Raw genomic sequence first — 20401 nt, forward strand, 5'->3', positions numbered from 1 at the left:
TGGCACGGTTGACAGTTTCAGGATGCGTTCCAGAGAGCAGCTAGCTGGTTGAGTTGGTTTTGGACATAGTAAATTTAAGGTTATTGAAAGTAGAAGCCTAGAATTCAAGAGAGCATTTGGGAGAGGGCTCCGGTTTCCTGGTGCCTGAGGAGAGTCAGCACTTGGTAAGTGTGTGAGGGGGAAAGAACAGAGCCCGGGAGATGAGTCTAGTGAGAGAGGTCAGAGCCGCGGGGGAGGAAGAGGACGAGTGGTGGAGGGCTGGTGCTGCGCCGCAGGGGGGGCGGGGCCTGAGGAGGGTCCCGGCTCGGGTGGTTGGACATGGGACACTGCCCTCCGTCATTGGAGGAGTGCCGTGCTGCAGGCTTCATGTGTGTCAATCAGAAGTCCGCTGGAGACATACGCACACCCCTGCCCGATAGGGGCGTGTGTGTGTGTGTGTGTGTGTGTGTGGGTGTGTGTGTGCGTGCGCGCGCACAGATGTATACGCATTTGCATAGGTTTGTTCCTTTAGGCTTGACTGGTGTGTCAATCAGAAGTCCCCTGGAGACATATGCACACCCCTGCCCGATAGGGTCGTGTGTGCGTGTGTGTGTGTGCGCGCGCGCACAGATGTACACGCATTTGCATAGGTTTGTTCCTTTAGGCTTGACTTCTCTCTAAAAGGAGAGACTAATAACATGCACAAAAAATGAATTACATTGTCACCATGAGCAAGGCAACTGGGTGGCTGGGCAACAGGGGCGAGAGGGAGATTTTTACTGCGTAGACCTTTCTATTTATTGAACCACATGAATGTAGTTACCTGCTAAAAAAGCCAAAGGAAACCACCATTTTAGAAGAATGAGGCAGCCTCCTGTGTATCGATAGAGAGAAAATCTCTGGTTATTAAATACGATAAAATAAGGGACAGAAATGTGAATTTAAATTTCCATGTATTTAAATGTACGTGCGTGTGTTTTAGATAGATACAGGTGGCAATAATTTGCTTTTTTTTTTTTTTTTTATACAAAGACTGTTCTAGAAGCGGACCTAAATTGGTAAGGGGAGTGGGGTATCTCTGGGAAGAGGAGCTGAGAGATTAGGGCTTTTATCCTCATTGAAGTGGGTGACAGTGTATGTTATTCTCAAAGTTAAATGGTTCGAAAGGACACTTACTTTGGTAAATGAGCTGATGCATCGATCTGATAACATGGATCACTCGTCTACTCTGTGCCTCAAGCAAGAGGCACAGAGCGAACAGAGCTGGCTGCCCTGCCAGTCTTATGTCAATGAACCGTCAGTTCTGGGTGGGTCCGGCTCATGGATGTGAGTGCGCCGCAGTCATTTACAGCCCTCCTTCATTTTTTTGCTGGGAAGTCCCTATAGAGAGCCAGATTTTGCTGTTTCCTCATCTGGGAGTTAATAACCTCTGCCTCTTCTGTCCAGGAGACCGTCTTCAGCAGAAGATGCTGCCTGTCTGCAGAGCACACAGCAAGAGGACGGGGATTCGGGAAGAGGAGCTGACTCCAAGACAAGCTCAGAGAACCAAAAGGATGGTAAGTTATTTGAAAGATGGTTAACTTAAAATTATTAATGCTTGGAAATTTTCTTAATGGCTTTCCACTTTTAGATGAATTGCAGAGAAGGTGACATAAACTGAAATTACCTAACTTCCTATTTTTAACAATTCAGCTTACAGTGTTTTTTTTTTTTTTTTCCCTAACTTTTTTTCCTTTTTATTAGTTCAGGTATAATGTTCATTCAGTAAAGTGTACAGTTTATCAGAGTTTTTTACACACACACACACACATATCCATTAACCACACCTAAATCAAGCTACTGAATATTGCCAGAACCCAGCAGCTTCCTTCAGGCACCTGTCCCATCTGTAACCTTCCCCAGTAACACTGTCCTGACTTCTGTCACCATCACTTTTGCTGTCAACATTATGTGATTATTGCAAGTAGCAGTGGTAATTTTTTTTTATTGCTGAGTTGTAGTCTATGATATGAATATACCCCAATTTATCCGTTCACCTGTTGATAGATGTTGAGGTTGTTTTCAGGTTTTAATTATTGTTATTAAAGCTTCTGTGAACGTTCTCGTTTAAGTCTCTGGATAGAAGCTTCAAATATTTTAGATTGAGAAATTTAAGTTGCATCATTTCAGAAAATGTTATGTTCAGCATTGGTTCCTTGAATGTACTGGCTACTGTTGCGGAATCATCTTTAGGGGGGTCTTAGCAGGTGAAGATAGCAGAGGAGTCTGGACATTTGTACCCTACAGCCACCAACTGTAATGCGGTTCCTTTACTTTCCCAAGTGTTTAACTGTAATATTTGTCAAAGCTTGTTTTTATTAGTTTTACTAAGTGACGTGCACTTGAATTTTTTAAAATAATTTTTTGCAGCCGTATAGCTGGGTTGCTTATGAAATTTATACTCTTAGTACCGCTTCAGCTAAAAGTTGGCATAAAGTGCAAAAAAAGTACATGCACGTGCACATATTATCAAGTTTCATATGAATAACCTATCGGAAAATTTGCCTTTTTTGTACAGAAACTTTTCCTGAAAACGCTAAAGATGCTCCCATTGACAGAACCACAGAGCCTCTGAAAAGGTATGCGCACCCATTGTTGGAGTCTGCTTTCCGTCCTTACCTGGTGAGCAGCAGTGATGAGCCCTTTGCTTCTCCTCTAGCTTCCACCCGCAAATAAAATGGTTCCAAAAAGAGGATGCGGTCATATTGAAGATAAGAATAAGGAACGTAAAAGATTACAAATGTAAATATTTTAGAGATAGAGTCATTTTCAGGTAGGTTTATGTATGTCTTATAAGGTAAAATAGAAATAATTTCTGACATTTTTTAGAAAGCTGATTTTATTTCTTTTCGTAAACCTAGTGCCTGGGTAGGAGAGAAGTTTTACTTGGCTGATATGGAGCTGCAGGCCAACATAATAAAAGATGATTGCAAATGCGTAATTAAGAACGATGAACCCATAATCACTCTTGCAAAAGAGAGAAGGGAGTCTTGGTGTCGCTTACTCAAACGGAGGGTGAGTAGGAATTACCTGTGGCCAGTCTTAACAGCCTGAGTGGGTTTTAGTCTCTCATTTAATGCAAACTGTTCTATTGAACAGAATCCCAATGTGGCTTTCGATTTTGATCACTGGGAAGAATGTGAAGAGGAGAGCCACTTCTCCAAGGGTAAGGCGGGCGCACCCACTCCCAGGAGAATGGGGGGTCCTGGGTGCCGTGAGGGTGGATCCGCTGATTTGAGGAACGTAGCTTTTGTGGAAATGAGTCATCAGCGTAAAGCCCTTAGGAATTAGTTTTCTTCTGGTGATATCGGTGCTAAATGTTGTAGTTTGAGGAGGTGTCAACTTTTAGTTATAAACATGCCTTCTTTATAACACTTTTACAGGTAATTTTTCCTACAAGAAAAATTTATCTATAAGCAGATAAATTTTACCTGCCCATTTCTTGTCCCAAACTGAAAATAGAAAATAAGCCACCATATAGATAGGTCTAGAACCCAAGGGACTTCTCCTGCATTGACCAAAATAATAGGAGGAAAAAAGATTCGCTAATTAGTCTATCGTGAACATATTTTTAAAAATAATATCTAACTCCTTTAGTTGTAAATCCTAAAAACCTGTCCTGCAAAGTGGCAGAGGTGGTTGAGAACAGTGACCAGACTTCGGAGGACGACGAAAGTGAGAGTGAATGAGAATGTTGGTTAAATCTTGAAGAGTGGCCGGAAGACAGTGAACAGAAATGGATTTTGCTGTGTGACTGAAAGTTAAGGAAACAAGCCGTCATGTTCCAACCGTCTTTCACCCCAAGGATAAATTATTGCTAAGTGTCATCTTGTGGCACTGGGATTGGTAATGGTGAGAAATTCTGACTCGATTTAAAAATGGGCTGAAGAGGAGACTCTCAGAGGAGGGCGGGAGCAGAGACGGAAAGCTCCAGCTCCCGCGGGCTGTCCTCATCGCCTCCTGTGAAGCCCGTCCCGACACGCTCCAGTTGAGTGACCAAGAGCACACCGTGGCTTCGGGTAATGAACGGTACTATCTGGAGCTAGTCTCTTTGTTCTGTTCATTTAGACCTAAACGTTTGGGACTTTCCTAAAAACTTGGTCTTGTGCATATAAATTGAAGTTTTTGTCTTACAAATTCATACTGAGTGCTTAACAGACCCTTTCAACCATGAATTGGGGTTGAACATAACTGCCTGTGTACTAATACTTCTAGTAATTCTCAAGATATTGATAGCTACTCCGAGTAAGTTTACTCTGTATGAAGAGATAGTGCAGGGATAGAAATGGGGTTGCCTCAGCAACACTAGCCAGACTCAAGACTGTCTTGGAGGTACACTTCCGCTTCTGAAGAACCCCCTGAACCTGCGGGGTCCTGAGTAAATGGAACAGAAGTTCCTCTTCAGTAGGACCTGTGGGGTGCCTGCAGGTAATTCTCAGAACCCCTGAAACATCCATGACCCCGTTCTGGGTGAGGCCGTGTCACCCAGGATCCCAAGGGTATCAGGAGGAATGTGTATTGTCGTTACCCCGTAAATGTGAGAATGGCCAGAGCCTGACTTTTCACGTTAATTGGCAGTTAGAAAGGTGAGCTGCTGGCAGACTGCAGCCCTGTGCACTCAGTGGGAGTCTGGCAGCCCTGCCCAGAAGCGGGAAAGCACGCTGATAGAACATGACTCTGTGACTGCCCCTGAGGTCTTTATTCCTTTTATATATCAGAAAGTACGGATGCTCAAGTTTGTGGATGTCCCGGGCATAAGCCACCGCTCGAATGAGAGTTAAACTCTGTCACCAGGCTGTCCCGTGAGCAGGTTTGGTTCGTACTCTGGCTCAGTTTCCTCATCTGTAAAATAAGACCTGCTCACGCGCAGCCTTGCCTCAGGAGGTGGCTGCAGAGGGCTGGGGTCGCGGCCTCCGTTCCACGCAGGGGCCCTGGGACGGCCAGACCGCTGTCCTCTGGTGGGAACATGTGACGTCCAGCCTGGACAGCTGCCAGGAGCACATCCTCGCCGTGGCACGTGTCAAATTGTCACATGAAGCAGAGTGATGATTTTCCTTTTTCTTGGCTAAATCGGCTCTTCAGGAAGTAGGAAGTTCCGGTGTCTCTGCTGGCAAAGGTTTTGACTCCACGGAGCTCTTTTGATGTCTTCGTCTGGTGTCGGTCTCTGTGGATACGGCTTTTGTTCCCGCTGGGGAGGCCTTCCCATAGGTGGCCAAGCCTGAGCTGCACTGGCTCTCCTGGTGGTTGCCGGCCACCTGCAGTTTATGCTCGATTGTATCGTCTCTTTTGTAAAATATAGCAAATAATAATAGCAAGTAATAGAGCTGCACAAATGTGTTTCCCATGTACAAATGGTGGGGGGTCCTGCTCTCAAAGAAGATGTAATGTCATTACCCCTTAAATGTGGAGGGAAAGGCTCCCCGCTTTGTGTAGTTCCCAAAGAGCTAGATGTGGGGGTGGAAGGCTGTACCGTAAACTAATCTTTGTTTCTTTTTTCAGATGATTGTATTTACTCTTTGAAGTTCTGAATAACATTTTGTAGGATGTAAGACAGTGACTTGTGAAATGTAAACGATTACTAATTGGTTTTTCGTTCTATTAATATGTACTGATTTCATGTTTTGGGAAAATTTCTGAAATGCAAGGTAAAAGAACTTTTGTCTATGCTTCTAAAATTGCTCACATAATTAGCTGTGTGATGTCTTTTGCAGCATATCAATAAAATTACAATGTTTTCACAGAAATGTTACTTTTTACCTTTTTTAGAGAGTATTTTCTCTTAGTTCTCAATGCAGAATAGACTTATTCATCATGCTTTCTGGTTTGACCGAAATGCCAGTGAAGGCTGTTGGGGAGCCTGCGATGCTGACCACTGATCGCAGTGTCCCTCGTGGACACACGGGCCGAGTGGTTCCCAACAGTCAGCTCTGCAGCGGGGGCCTCGACGTTCAGCCTGGATAGACCTGCCACGCGCGTCCCAGGTTAAATATGGGGGAGGCAGTACTTTTGGGAGGAGGGTGGGTAAGTAGTAAAACATTTGTAGTTCAATATTTTAAAAACCTATTTCAATCAAAGCAAAAGTTTCACCAGTTTCATATAAGAAATACGTGTGCCTCGTTGGTCACTGAGTTAAGGAATACCCTTTATTTGAGTAGGCACCGTGTGCCCCTTGGTAAAGAGTCGCCGCCGTGACGGTGGCAGTTTTGATTCTGGCCTCCCCTGCCATCAGCCCTCTGTTAGGTTACATCTTCACCTGCTAACTTCGCAAGCACCATCACTTCTCCCATCTAGAACCCCCACCCCACACCTCAGAGAATTAAGGATATCTTAAAAAGTACCGGTATTACAAACATCTGAATACATTTTTTTTATTAAGAAAAACATCAGGAAGAAATAACCACAAATATCGCTTACAAAAATAAATTTGTCACAGCTTGGACTTGGCTCCAGGAGACAGCTTGTTACTCTGGAGCTACCTCAGGAGGGACGACTTCCATAAGCATCTGAAGGTACATGGTGATCGGCTCTGGGGTAAAAATCAAAATGTGCAGTTAGGAAACTGTAACTAAATTAGTTCGCCTTGCTTACAGGTGAGCAGTAATGTTGTCATTACTCCATGGTGGTGTGTCCCCTGTTAGAGCCTGTGCTGGGGACTCAGTGGTGGGAGGCGGTCAGAACCATCTTGGCAGCTACAGTGGTTCTTGGGCATAAGTTATTTCCCAGGAAAGCACTAGGAACCTATTTATGGCCGCCAAACAATTTATAGGAAAAATATGAATGATTCAATTACATGTATATATTCACCACTGACCAAGAGTTGAATATTTAGTCTGAAGTCACTGAAATACAGATTGTTCATTTTTTCACCTGCTTAATTCCAGCTTATTGGTTTTTGTAGGGAGCAGCTTGGCTAAATATTCTAAAGCTGAGAAATAAGACAAATTTCGTTACCGATTTTCTGTCAGTGTGATCAGATCCAGGTTTATTTTCAGAGGCCTGGGGGAAAATGGCTGCTTTCTTAGTAATAAATGATCTTTCCTTTCTATGGCATGGTCAGGAAGCAGGCTGTGGACCTCTGGGGGCCTGGTGAGGGTGCTCGGGGCCCGCAAGGCTTTTATGGGTGGAGTTCCATGCGGTGGACTCTGCAGTGTAGGCTCACACCTTGTGACTGCCGTACATACACAGGTGTGCTGCAGAGTCCCTTCGATGTCCTCTGGCACCACTGCTTTTTCTCAGTGAAAGTGGCTATGTACCTAAACTTTTTTTCAATTATAATTGACCTTTAATATTATTTTATATTAGTTTCAGGTGTACAGCATAGCGGTTAGATATTTATATAACTTATGAAGTGATCACCCCAATAAATCTAGTACCCACCTGGCACTATACATAGTTATTATAATACTATCGACTGTATTCCCTATGCTGTGCTTTACATCCCCGTGACCATTTTGTAACTACCAGTTTGTACTCCTTAATCCCTTCACCTTTTTCATTCAGCCCCACAAAGCCCCTCCCATCTGGCAACCATCAGTTTGCTTTCTGTATCTATGAGTCTGTTTCTGTTTCTTTACTTATTTTGTTCTTTAGATGCTACATATAAGTGAGATCATGTGGTATTTGTCTTTCTCCAACTTATTTCACTCAGCATACTGCCCTTTAGGCCCATCCATGTCGCAGATGGGTACCTGAACTTTTAAACAATTGTCTTAAGGTAGATGAGGAGCCAGAATTGCTGAGTGGAAAGCAAGAGCAGTGACCTTGACATTAGAAGGCTTGGGTCCTCATCTCAACTTGTACTTTCTGGGTGTGTCTGGGATGCTGCTGAGCATCTCAGATGATGTCTGTGCATCAGGCAAAAAGAAGGTGGTGTTCTAGAGGTCAGATGCACAACAGTGAGAACATACTCATCTCTACCGAACTGTATTCTTAAAAAAGGTTAAGATAGTAAGTTTTATGTTATGTGTATTTTACAATTGAAAAAAAAAATGGTGCTCTTCCTCTTGTTACAGCAATTGATAGGAACAAAAGAAGAAGCCACAGGTGGACCCCAGAGGTGTTACACTGAGGATAAGGGGTCATGTGTCCTTGCAGAGGAGGTGAAATTTGCTAGCTGCCTGAGATCCTGTGATAAAGTCTTGGTATAATCAAGACAGATGTGGTTGCAGGATGCCGGGCCCACCTGTGTTTCACTGACAGCAGAACCATCCCTCTGTTACTTACTTGAGATTTTCTGAGCCCATCCAAACTTATAGTGGACAAAAAGGAAGTAAAATATAATGCCGCTCAGCATAAATAGCACACAGTAGAGATACTCCCATGCGGGTTGGGTGATGATTGGGGCCAAAACCAGATACAGGGATACGAATGTCACCAAGATGGGAATGAAAATGGGCACCTGTAAGCGAAACAACGGTGTCATAATTTAGCCACGTGTGTGAGTTTTCTTCTTGAAATTTTTCATTCAAGACCAAAACATTGATATAAAAAGAATATAATGAACTCAATGTTCCCCTCTTCCAGTTTCAATAATATTTTGGCCCATCTTACTTCATCTACTTTTTTTTGTTTTTTCCTTTTCTCTACTATATAAAGAAAATGCCAGACTTTGTGTCGTTTAACCTGTAACTTTTCAGTATATATCTCTAAATGGCTTTATGTTTTTGACATGTTTATTCCCTCCCCTTTTTTATCTTGTCATGGATGCGTTGTAGGAATTGGATGATTTAACCTATACAGTGTCTTAATTCTAGCTTTGCCTGGTAACTTGATCCTTTATCCCTCATATTTTTTGTAAGCTAGTGGTTAGATCCGGAGGCAAGAACCCTTCCTGGTTAGAGTTTGTACCACATCAGGAAGAACTTAATGTCTGACTGCCCCACCTTTGAATCTCTGAGGTCAGTCAGTTTCAGGGGTAGGAGAGGAACTCAGTTCCACCAGATCTGGATTCATCAAGCCACGCAGGGAGGTGGGAGGGAGCCCAAACGGATTGCAAACGTGACCGTTAGTGGTTGCACAGGAATGGGGTTGGGGCCAGAATTCAGAAGTCGCCATCAGTTTATGAAAAGTAAGTATTTGCTTTAGAGATAGTAGAACTGTCATAACTAGATATCTGGCTCTGGTTAGACAGGTCACAGGTATTCTTGGTAATAAGTAATTAGACGGCTAATTGGGTCATAAACTATAATATGAAATGAATTAAAGAGCAAACTCCACTCTAAAATATGATAGTCAAGAGGAAAATACAGTCAGGTTGGAAATAATATTCCCCTAGAATTTACGTGATCCCTAATTCATTTCAAGAAATCAAAGGCACTTGTGACATTGGGGGCACTACACCTACCTTGATAGGCCTTTCCAGTTCTTTCCTTGTGAACCTCATCACAATCAGTCCTAGAATCGTCATGCCATAAAATAGCCATGCAGCAAAACTGAAGTAGTTGACTAATGAGTTTATATCACCAGGGATGATATAAATTATTGTTATGATACCCTAGGAGAAAGAATGAATTCTTAGGTCATTGGTACATAAAAACATCATTCTTATCACTTATCACCTTACAGGAGACTGACGAAGTAGTTTTTCCTGTGGATAAACAGTTGAGCATGAAAGAAACCTCCCGTGTATATTTGGGTTTAACTAAATATATGGCACTGGTAAGTGTTCTCTTTGAGGCCTAAAGGAAAGGACTTGGCTACTCTCCGCAGCTGTGATTTTAAGCAGGGGAAAAACCAATTATGTGTGTATACTGCACCAGCCTCTCAATTATGAATTTCCCTCCCAGAGAGTTTTCATCATGGGAAGGGCCCTGGTCTTGACCTGCATTAGCTGCACCTTATAATTCCTTGTAATTCTGGGTCAGTTTCCTCATCTTCAGAGGGAGTAGATGGACAGAGAGAGCAGTGGTCCTCTGAGGGTGGGAGGTGGAGTCTGGCCTTGAGTCTAGTGTGGACGATCTGAGGTACCCAAGACGGTTGGTTGCACACAGCCGAGGAATATCCCTCACCGAGAAACTCCAATTAGAAGATGTCAAAGGGCCATTACTGCACAAGGGCCTCCTGACTTCTAAATTATTGGACCCTAAATGAGAAGCTGCTGTCAGTATCCACCTTGTAAAATGCCTTATTCTTCTTCCCTGTAAATTGGTGGGGTTTTGTAGTTTGTTACTGGGGACCCAGGACATAGAAATATATATGTAAGAAGTGTAGAGAGTACAGGCTTGGAAGATTCAGAGTGTCTCATGGATAAATTCAGAACAAGGAGCAGAAGTTGGGTAAACTGTTTGAATTGTCTCGGGCCTTTTTATATGCCTGTTTCATGTTGAGGACTAAGGGAACCTGGGTCATTTGAAAACCACTGGGTTTAGCAATATAGGTTTACTTTACCATCCAAACTGAGGGACCCTCTGCCTTTAAGGGGGTGTTTCCACGGCGGAATTCATACTTACGTAAAAGATAATGGCAGGGGCTGGAGTCAGGCGCTTGACGCTGATGTAAGAGAGCACTTTAAGCATGTGGCCTTCCCGGCCTGCCACATAAACAAGTCTGGAAAAGCAGTAATACAGAAGTCAGGTGATGAGAGTGCAGGCTGCTACCAGCACTGAGCAACTGATTTCTCAGCTTCACTGCTGGACATCTTGCTCTGGTTAGATAGGTCACAGGTCTTCTTGATAAAGAGAAAGACTGAGCTGTGACCCTGGTGTCTTCAGGTAAGAGTCTGGCCTCTGGAGGTGGGTGAGTTTTGAGTTTTGGAGAAGTGAGCTGGTTGGATGCACCTGAGAAAAATGCATCTTTGAGCAATGGAGTCATCTAAGGGTGGGAGGGGGAAGGTGGGGATGGTTTGAGGAGGCCCTTTCAAGGGGGAGATACCTGATCTGAGTCCTGGAAGATATGCAAGAAACGTGTAAAAAAAAAAAAAAAAGTGTAAAAAGTAGTCCAGAGTCAATGGCCCCCAGTGCTTGGAGCACCTGACAGAAACAAACACAGAAGTGCTGTGCACATCCTAAATCCAAGCTGTACAAAATTCACAGATTTTTAAAAACACAAATTAAGGGAGAGTCAGCAGATGCAAACAAGTGGCCTAGTTATCCCTAAGAACTCCTGGTGATTCAGTAATCTGAATATGTTTAAAACGTTAGAGAAAAAGGAAAGAGCTAAAGAATTTTCAAAAAATTAAAAACTTACTGTAATTAAAAATTTAATGGTTAATTAGATGCAAGTGGAAAAATATATCAGAAGCTGGACCTGAGTATAAAGCATAGAAAAATGAAAAATGTGGACAGGAAATTAATAGGAGAAACAGGAAAAAGCTCAAATCCATTGAAAGGGCAAATTTAAAGAACAGCAGAGAGCTTTCACAGAATTGAGAAGCAGTGAGCCTTCAAATTGAACCCAGTTCTAGAAGAATAAAAACACACCCAGATATAAACCTAGTGGAAGCAAAAAAGAAAAATTGGAACTACTTGAGTTTAAAAGATTATAAAATTTGGACAATCAGAACAACAGCATACATGAGAAGTCATTTTTTCAGTGATGAGGGAAATGTATTTCCAGATTAGAATTCTGAGTAAACTGTCAAGACTACTGGCAAAATAAACACATTTTTAGATAAGTAATAGCTATAAGACATTGGCTATTTTCTAATCTTCATTGGAAACTATTAAAAAGTCTACAACAGAAAAATTGAACTCAGAAGTTGTTGATCGAAGAAGTAACCTTAAGGAAAAAGCTGTAAAACTTGCTGGTATGTATATAAGTATTGGATTTAAAATTTTTGTCACGATAAACTGTTATATTTTTAAATTTTATTTGTTTTTTTTAGGCGAGGCAACCCTTGGTTGACCTCACAGATTGTGAGGACCTCATTAGCTTACAATCTCTTATTTATTTTTTACTTTTTACACCTACAGCACCTGTTCTTCCTTGGTGGTCTCCCATCCAAGTACTAACCAGGCCCGACCCTGCTTAGCTTCCAAGATCAGGCTTGTTCAGGGTAGCATGGCCAGAGGCTCTTTTTTTAGAAGAGTGGGTTTATAAACAAGGTGTAGCTGACACACTAGACAGTATGAAGAGCCCATGTAAGAGGGGGAAGATTGAGATACTGATGCACTATTAGGTATTCATGTGAAAATTTAAGGGTAATTACTGAAAGAATAGAAGTAGAACTTCCACATCAACAGAAGAAAAAAAAGAATAAAGGTAATTTGATGGGTAATAAGTCAGAATAAGATTTTTTAAAAGCCAAGAAAACACAAAGGAATGTGTTAGAAATTAATCCGGCTATAGCAGTAACCACATTAAATGTGATCAGATTCAGCTTGCTCGGCTAGAGACTCATGGGTGGGAATTGTTGAAAAAGGCACAAGCCACAGTCCAATAACACAGAGTTTGAAGATGAAAGGGATGAGACATGTTACCAAAAATAGCAGCCTAAGGACAGCTGATTGAGCAATTATCAATATCAGACAAAAGAGCATTTAGACAAAAAGAGGGAGAGTTCCTACTGAAAAAGGGAATAGTCCACCAAGATACAAAAATGGGAAAATTCACTATGAGAGTGGAAGATTTGAATAGTCAAGGTACCAGCTTACTGTTAAAAAAAAAAATCTAGAAGTTAATAGGATACATGTTATTTTCAAGACCATATGAAACATAAAAATAGCAGTAAACCCTAAGAGAAGTCTTAAAATTTCCAAAGAAGTGATAGCATAAGGATCACACATTCTGACTACAATAAAATTCAAAGTCAGGACTACAAAGGCCAAAAAGGCCCATTCATATTTGAACTTCGTAAAGATATAAACACGATGCTTGCTTAATTCCCAGAACAAGTCAGTAAAAATGGGAGGAAAGAGGTTTCTAGATGGAGGGGGGAGACTTGGACTCAAGATGATGCTGTAATTCACTCTTTAAATCCCATCAGTTCTCCACAAATCAATATATAAATTCCATGCATTCAAATGCAAGCAGGACTTTTGGAACTGGACAAGATTATTGTGAGTGCATCTGGAATGCTAAACAGGCAAGAAGTATGACATGGGAGCACCAGTCCCGTCAGATTTTATGTTTCTGAAGCTGTGAAATGTATAATAAGTGTGATAGAAGCAGAGAAAAAGACCTATGAGTGAAACAAAGTGAATCAAGTACATTGGGAATGATAATGGTGGCATTTCAAACCCGTAGGATAAAGGGTGGACTACTCAATAAGAAATACTGGGACAACAGGTAAAGGTTTTGGGAAAAAAATTGAGATTTATATCTCACATCAAAATACATTCCTGATTGATTGAAGAACTAAAGTAAAACACTAGAAGAAAACATAGGAGGGTATTCATGAAAAGAGAGAGGAAAGATTGTGTAATATAGAAAACTCAGAAGCCAGTAAGCAAAGATCTTAGACCCTGTAAAAATTGTATCCAACATAATTTGATATAGCACAAGTCCCTGTCCAACCCCTAAGCTGCACAGGCACAGAACTATACAAAAGTAATGCAGAATGGATCGTATGTCTAAATAAATGCAAAAGATAAACCTATAAAACTTCTAAGATAACACAGAAGAGAAAATCTTTGTGCCTTTGGGTTGAGCAAAGGTTCTTAGATATGACAACAAAAGCATGACACGTGAAAAAATTTGATAAACGACTTTGTCAAAGTTAAAAACATTGGTATTTCAAAAACACCATTAAGAAAGTGAGACGACAAGCCACAGACTGAGAGAAAACATATGCAAATCAGATACCTGATAAAGGACTTGTATCCAGAATATATGAAGAACTTTTACAACTCAATAACAAGATGACAAACAACCCAATTTTAAAGATGGACAAAAGATTTGAGTAGATATTTCACCAGAAGATATATGATTAGCTAATAAACACATGAAAAGAAGCTTGGTATCATTAGTCATTAGAGAAATGCAAACTAAAATTACAATGACATACTTATACCCACTAGAATGACTAATAATCAAAAAGATAATACCAAGTGTTGGTGAGGGTGGGGAGAAACGAACTCACATGCACTGCTTACAGAAATTAAAGTGGAACAGTCACGCAGTTTCTTGAAAAATTAGTCAAAATTACAATATGACCTAGCAGTTCTATTCCAAGGAGTTTGCTCAAGGGAAATGAAAACATATGTCTACACAAAGACATATACGTGAATGTTCATAGCAGAGTTGTTCATGAAAGCCCAAACTGGAAACAATGCAAACATTTGTTAACTGGTGAATGGAAAAACAGAATGTAGTATATCCATAGAATGGAATCAATTAAAAGGACTGAACTGATACATGCTACTGCATAGATGAAACTCAGAAATAATATGCTAAGTGAAAGCCAGATGCAAATAACACGTATCATTCCATTTAGATGAAATGTCTAGAAAAAGCAAATTATTGACACAGACGCAGATCTGTGGTTGCCTAGAACTGGAGGTGAGAGTGGGAATTAACTACAGTTAGGCATGAGGGGACTTTCTGGAACGATGGAAATGTTTTAGAATTGGATTGTGGTGATGATTGCAGAGCTTTACAAATTTACTAAAATCATTGAAATGGGGAATTACAAAGTGAGTTTTATGGTATTTATACCTCAATAGAGATGTTAAAATTGTGTTTCTATGTGCTAGTAGCAAACTCTTAGAAACACATTTTTTTACATTTTAAAAAATACCACTTACAATAGCATCAAAAATATGAATTGTTTTGGGATAAATCTGCAAAATGTGTACAAGAACTATATATTGAAAAGTAAATTTCTTTTTAAAGAAAGACCCAAATAAATAGCCCATGCCCATAGATTGGAAGAGCCAATACTTTCAAGATGGCAGTCCTCTTCAAATTGATTTATAGGTTCAATGCAGTCCTGATGTAAGTCCTCAAAGACTTTTTTTTAGAAATTGACAAGATGATTCTAAAGTTCATATTGAATCTAGTATAGCTAAAATGCTTTTGAAGAAGTAAAATTGCAGGACTAGTACTGCCTGTACTCTGATACAGCTTTAGAAGAATGATTTTGCGATTCGTATTTTATTTTTTTAAAGTGTGTAAGTGGCAATTTCACTCTCAGAAATATGTCTACTTAGAATATTGGACAACTAGTCAAAAACATGTGTTTGAGAATGTTCTCTGCATCAGTGTTTATGAAAACCACTCTCACCTAGCCTGTGAGTGGAGGTTGTGTTAAATTATGCCACTTCGTGAGGTAGAATGTGACATGGCTGTTAACTGTCTCTGGCTAATAGGATCTAGAGAGTTGGCAGGGCTGGCAAATTATGCCCATTCATGTAAATAAAATGTTAGTGGAACATAACCAGAGCTGTTTGCTTTTGGGCTACAAAGACAGAGTTGAGTAATTGTGACCGACTTACATGGCCTGCAAGCCTTAAATATTCACTATCTGGCCCTTTAAGGAAAAGTTTGCCAATCCCCGGTTAGATTAAGTGAAAAAAAGTATAAAGTGGAAAGTACTACACGTAAACCAATGCCTCTCCCACCTTGTGTCACCAGACTCTGCCTAGGGCTGGAGTTGGCAGCATCGTTCTACTCGATGAGAAACCGCGGCCCTCACTTTGGTGGGGCCAGCAATGTTCAGGGCCAGTGCACAAACTTGTCCACGCTTTCTCCTCCCTTCCCTGGACTTCAGGTTTCCTGCTTGAGCCATGAGGGATTTGGCCTGGCAGAGCCCATAGGATTTTAGCCCTGAGGCTTGTCTTCCTCAAGTGTGAAATGGACTCTGGTGCCCCCTGCCCCCAAGGGTGAGTGCTGGGGGCGGGGGTCCCCTACCTGCCCGCTGTAAAGCAGCACCCGTTAGCAGCACCGATGGTTGAAAATGCCACAAAGACTGGAATGACCCAGGAGGCTGGATAGAGAACACGGTCACCAAACGTCTAGTGAGAGAAGTGAGATGAGTCCTGAGGGTCTTGCACAGCCCCCAAAAACCACGGGTCCCAAGAAAGCCACTGTGCTGTCCCGGAGGGCCTAGGTCCCCCCGCCCCTTTTAGTTGGGCACAAAATCTGACTCCTCGTGGAGAGGAAAAGTAGAGAACCACTCGGGAGGGAAATATGGGGCCTTTTCTCCTCTTTGAGTATCTCAGTAGCTTCTGATGGTAACAGATCTCCCATCCACCTCTCCCTGTCATAATCCTCAGCCATCTCAATGTCACGTGACACCCTGGCCTCTCACTTCTTCGGCTCCCTCACTCAGAATGACCTTGTTCTCTCTCCCATCTCGGCCCCATGACCTCATCATAACCAGGACTGCCTCTCCCCATGCTCCCCATCCTCCTCACCTCGTCCGTTTCTACTTTGTTTCCTGTCCGACCCCAACGCTCAAGGCCCCCAGCACATGGACCCGCCCACCTTGTCCACTCTCCCTCACACCCACCCCGCTCCCGCTCGCTCTCGCTCCCCTCCTTACCCGGCTTGAATTCCGCAACCCATTGTAACGCCCTCCTTCAGTGACTCCCTTGCACTTTCTCTCGCTGATACTTGTCTGTCAAAACCCCAGCCCCGGGCCGACTCCACTCTGTGCCTGCGCCCAGGCTGGGGTGTGCTGGGAAAGCGGAAACGTCCACCTTGCTGCTGGTGGCTTTGGTGCGGCCCTAACCTGGTCACACTCCCCCCTCGTCTCCTAGACAGTTACTGCCCTCCTCCCCTGTGAGTGTGCTTCAGCTCGAGCATTAATAACTGGCCTGTCCCTTTCCCACAGAACACAGCAGAGCCCCTCCCGCAGGGCCCCGGACACTCACCACAGCCACCGCCTGTGACTGCAGGAGCTCGGTCGCAGACATTACAGTGAAGTAGGACACGTTCATGAGGATGTAGCACACTGTTACCAGCGGGATCCCGATGATGATGGCCAGGGGCAGGTTTCTGGGAGGGGCAGGAACCCGGGGACCCACGGGCAGACCAAAGAATCCCTTGAGATAGACTCACAACATCGTTTTTCTTTAGTCTTTTCTCCCCATCGACCCTGGCTGGCCCTCCACGGTAGGCTGGGGGGACAGCTGCCCTTCCTGAGGCCCACCCACGCAGGGGACCTCTGAAACAGCAGAGTCTCCCTGGGGACATATGGCATTTTTTCAGATGAACTCTCCCTCTCTCAGACTCCAGCACAGTAAAACTGAATTGCTTATGAAGCAAAATAAGCCAGAGATAGTCAGAGTTCTTCCTCTCAGAAACCATTCCACTCTCCAGAAGCAAACCTAACGCTAACGGGTGGAAATGAGCTTAAAGGAAACCGTCCGGTGTCTGGACGGGGTCTGAAATAATGGGAGGAAGCGGAATAATGGGAGAAGAGAAATATGTTTGCCTGTCTATTGTCTCCTGCCTTGACTCAGTTTTCTTACCTGAAAGGGTTTCTAAGTTCTTCCGTGATATAATTGAGTTGATTCCTAGAGAAAGAAAAGTCACATGAATCATATAATTTGCTAAGATTGTGAAACACAAAATAATAAATGTTGGCCTTGTTTAAGATTCTCCACCATAGAGAAAATTCTCCCACAGACCTCCGGGGCAATTTCTTTCAGGGAATGCCCTGGCGATGGTGGACCTACAAAGACCTGTGCATCTGTTTGCTGGCAATCATGTGAATTTTTAAGAATTATTGGGAGTAATGAGTCGCCAAAGGACTTTGAAAAACTGGAAAATTCTTTGTCTGAAAAGAGAGTGAAACCTGCAGATGCTTTACGGGTCGTGGATGGCCACACATTTTCCTTAAAGGACATAAACAGAATCGCATTGACGAAACCCAGCATTTTCAAGGTGGAAATACAACTGCTGCTGAATGTTCTCGCCTTGTCAAGTGTCTGGGCAGCCAGCCCTGACCGCCTGCAGAGCGGCGGAGTCTGTCTGTGTCTGCTGAAGCTTCTGGTACAGCGCCTGCTCACAGGCTACTCTGTCAAGGGCCGGTGCCACATGAGGGACTGAGAAAGGGGCAGGTGTCTCTGTGTCTCTGGGGTCTGAGAACAGAAGGGTGGGGGGTGGGGTGCTAAATGAAAGAGAGAGGAGAAGGTGAATTTTAGGGTCCCAGCAAACTCTAGAAAGAAGAAGGCATTGCTTTCCACACGGTTTCGGGTGAGATAGCCTGAAAAACCCACAAGCAGATGTGTGCCGTCTAAGACGTGCCTTACCATCCGTCGTATGACCAGAGTCCATTATAAAATGCCAGACCGATGGCTCCCACAGACAGTTTTGCGCCATCAAAAGAATTTTCAAAATTCCTTGTATTTCCTGTAATTAAGCCAGACAGTGAATAGTGGGTGTCAGCTGACCAGAGTGGGACTTTGTGTCATCTCCATGTGAAAGAAGATTTATGACCTCAGGTTATTAAGCAAATTCTGAGAAGCTGGAAAAACCAAGGATTCTTTCTGTTGAGTTCCTGCCTTAGAGATACGCTTAGTAGCAAAATCTCCAGATCCTGTGACATGCAGCGCCCACCCCCATCCCGCTGAAGGTCACCTTGGGCCAGGAGGACAAGTCCGCTGATTATGATGATGGCCACGATCACCAGCTTGGACGCTGTGAACACATTCTGGACGTAGCTGCCCAGCCGCACACTCATCGCATTCACCATGGTGATGAGCACTGGGAAGGGGGACAGCATACTGTGTCTGGGGGCTCCACATCTCCAGTCTTAAGGCCCTGGAGGGAGGCTCTTTTCTATCCCCCCAGCCTCCCCTCTCTGCCACCATGTTCATCAAATGCACCTGATGATGACCTTTGAGCTCTAGAGTGATGGCGAAGCAGCCAGGCCCCAGCCAAGCACTGCCCTGCAGACGGTCTGCAGCCACACCTCCCTGACAGCTCCCACACCCACAGAGCAGAGACAGCAAAGGGCGACAGGCTTTGGGCCTCTGCCAGACCCTGCCCTGCGTCTCACCTCCCTGCAGGCCCACTCGGCCACTCTCTGGATGTGCAGGAGTTGAGGCTAGAGTGTCCCCACCCCATCTGTGCCAAGTCTTTTCTGACCCCTGCCCAAGGTTTCGGATTTGGGTACTCACAGATGGCAGCAGCAGCCAGGCATTTAACCACAATTTCAGGAGGCTCACAGCCTGCGTAGAAGGGCGCAGATGCGTACTCAGAAAAGCTGAGACAAATGATGGCGAAGGATGAGGGCTTCATGACGAACAAGCTGGTCCAGGAAAAGAGATAGGCAGGGATGGGGCCGAAGGCCTCCATCAGGTAAGGGTATTCGCCCCCCGACTTGGTGATCATTGTACCAAGTTCTGCAAAGCATAGAGCACCTGGAACACAGAGAAGAGGGGACCCCGGGCCCCTGGTGAGGTGTCGCCCTAGGAGAGAGAGCCTTCCGTCTGGGGGCCATGCTCCTCAACTCTAGGGGCCTCCTTCCCTCTGGGGGTCCCACCACGGTGCTCTCTCATTGGACTGTCCTGAGTTCTGGCCATTGGACATTTTGGCACAGCCCGATTTACATCTATTTGGACATTAGCGTTGAAAGGGACCCCAGCAGCAGAAAGGCCAGGGACAGTGCTCAGATAACCCGCCCCCACATTCAACAGGAGACTTGGCCAGGGTGCGGCATCTTTGTTACCCAGTGTTGCAAGTATCCCACAGGCCGCCCATATGATGAGACAGGGCCCCACGGCTTCCGTGTTGCTGAGCACAGACTTCGGGGAAATGAAGATTCCTGAGCCGATGATGGTGCCCACGATGATGCAGATGCCGCTGAGCAGGCCCACCTCGGATGTGGAGGAAGGAAGGAGGGTTAACGCCGCACTGGATCCAGCTCAGACGGCCAGCTGCAGCCTTGTCCAGCTGCTGCCCTGTCCCTCCCTCCCTCCCTCAGGTGTGGCCAACGCAGCCCCAAGCAAACCCCTCTCATCTCAGGCGCTTTCACCCGGTGCTGTTGCAGGAATAACACCAGGGTTGTAACCCAGGGCTGTTGCTGGGGCTTTGCTCATACGAAGTCCACAGCCTCAGGAGTCGGGTATGCCACTCATACCCATTTCACAGATGAGAAAAGGAAGGCAAAGAAAGCTTAAGTCCCTGTCCATGGTTATACAGCCAGGGCGAGTAGACCTGGCTCAGGTCCCGCATACCAACCCTGGACAAAGGGGCTCAGGTGGCAAAGCCTGATTTAGCAAGCCATCTCCAATGAGAAAGGCTCTAGAAACATGTTTCTTAGTTTGGCAGAGCAGGATGGAGCTTCTACCCCAGAGCTAAGAGCGAAATCAGGGATTGGGGTGCCGGCCGGGGGTGTCACAGGGTGGGGTGGGAAGTGAGCAATGGAGGCCTCTAGGGACAAACACTCAGGGGCTGTGAACTTTCTCTGATGCCATTTTGAAGGGTATGAGCTTTCTCAGACACACACTGTCTGATTCCTTTCCTGCGAGGGTCCAGAATGGGCAAAACTAAGCTG

General features: G+C 44.1%; 2 protein-coding genes across 2 annotated transcripts in view; one reads left to right on the forward strand and one right to left on the reverse strand.

The window, feature by feature from the left end:
• Positions 1-5762, forward strand: part of TDRD12 (tudor domain containing 12) — a 71561-nt gene extending 65799 nt beyond the window's left edge. The window contains exons 28-33 of the mRNA XM_015600288.2: positions 1426-1535; positions 2537-2597; positions 2678-2791; positions 2880-3033; positions 3118-3184; positions 3616-5762. Of these exons, the coding sequence (XP_015455774.1) occupies positions 1426-1535; positions 2537-2597; positions 2678-2791; positions 2880-3033; positions 3118-3184; positions 3616-3707 (598 nt within the window). The 3' untranslated portion in view covers positions 3708-5762. The remainder of the gene's footprint in view (positions 1-1425; positions 1536-2536; positions 2598-2677; positions 2792-2879; positions 3034-3117; positions 3185-3615) is intronic.
• A 603-nt stretch (positions 5763-6365) lies between these two features.
• Positions 6366-20401, reverse strand: part of SLC7A9 (solute carrier family 7 member 9) — a 15469-nt gene continuing 1433 nt past the window's right edge. The window contains exons 2-12 of the mRNA XM_006926778.1: positions 19574-19721; positions 19023-19265; positions 18481-18606; positions 18153-18252; positions 17370-17414; positions 16770-16893; positions 15805-15908; positions 10467-10563; positions 9362-9511; positions 8242-8416; positions 6366-6544 (exon numbers count right to left, since the gene is read on the reverse strand). Of these exons, the coding sequence (XP_006926840.1) occupies positions 6480-6544; positions 8242-8416; positions 9362-9511; positions 10467-10563; positions 15805-15908; positions 16770-16893; positions 17370-17414; positions 18153-18252; positions 18481-18606; positions 19023-19265; positions 19574-19721 (1377 nt within the window). The 3' untranslated portion in view covers positions 6366-6479. The remainder of the gene's footprint in view (positions 6545-8241; positions 8417-9361; positions 9512-10466; positions 10564-15804; positions 15909-16769; positions 16894-17369; positions 17415-18152; positions 18253-18480; positions 18607-19022; positions 19266-19573; positions 19722-20401) is intronic.

Source organism: Pteropus alecto, unplaced genomic scaffold, assembly GCF_000325575.1.
Source record: "Pteropus alecto unplaced genomic scaffold, ASM32557v1 scaffold7, whole genome shotgun sequence".
In the NCBI taxonomy this organism is placed as follows: Eukaryota; Metazoa; Chordata; class Mammalia; order Chiroptera; family Pteropodidae; genus Pteropus; species Pteropus alecto.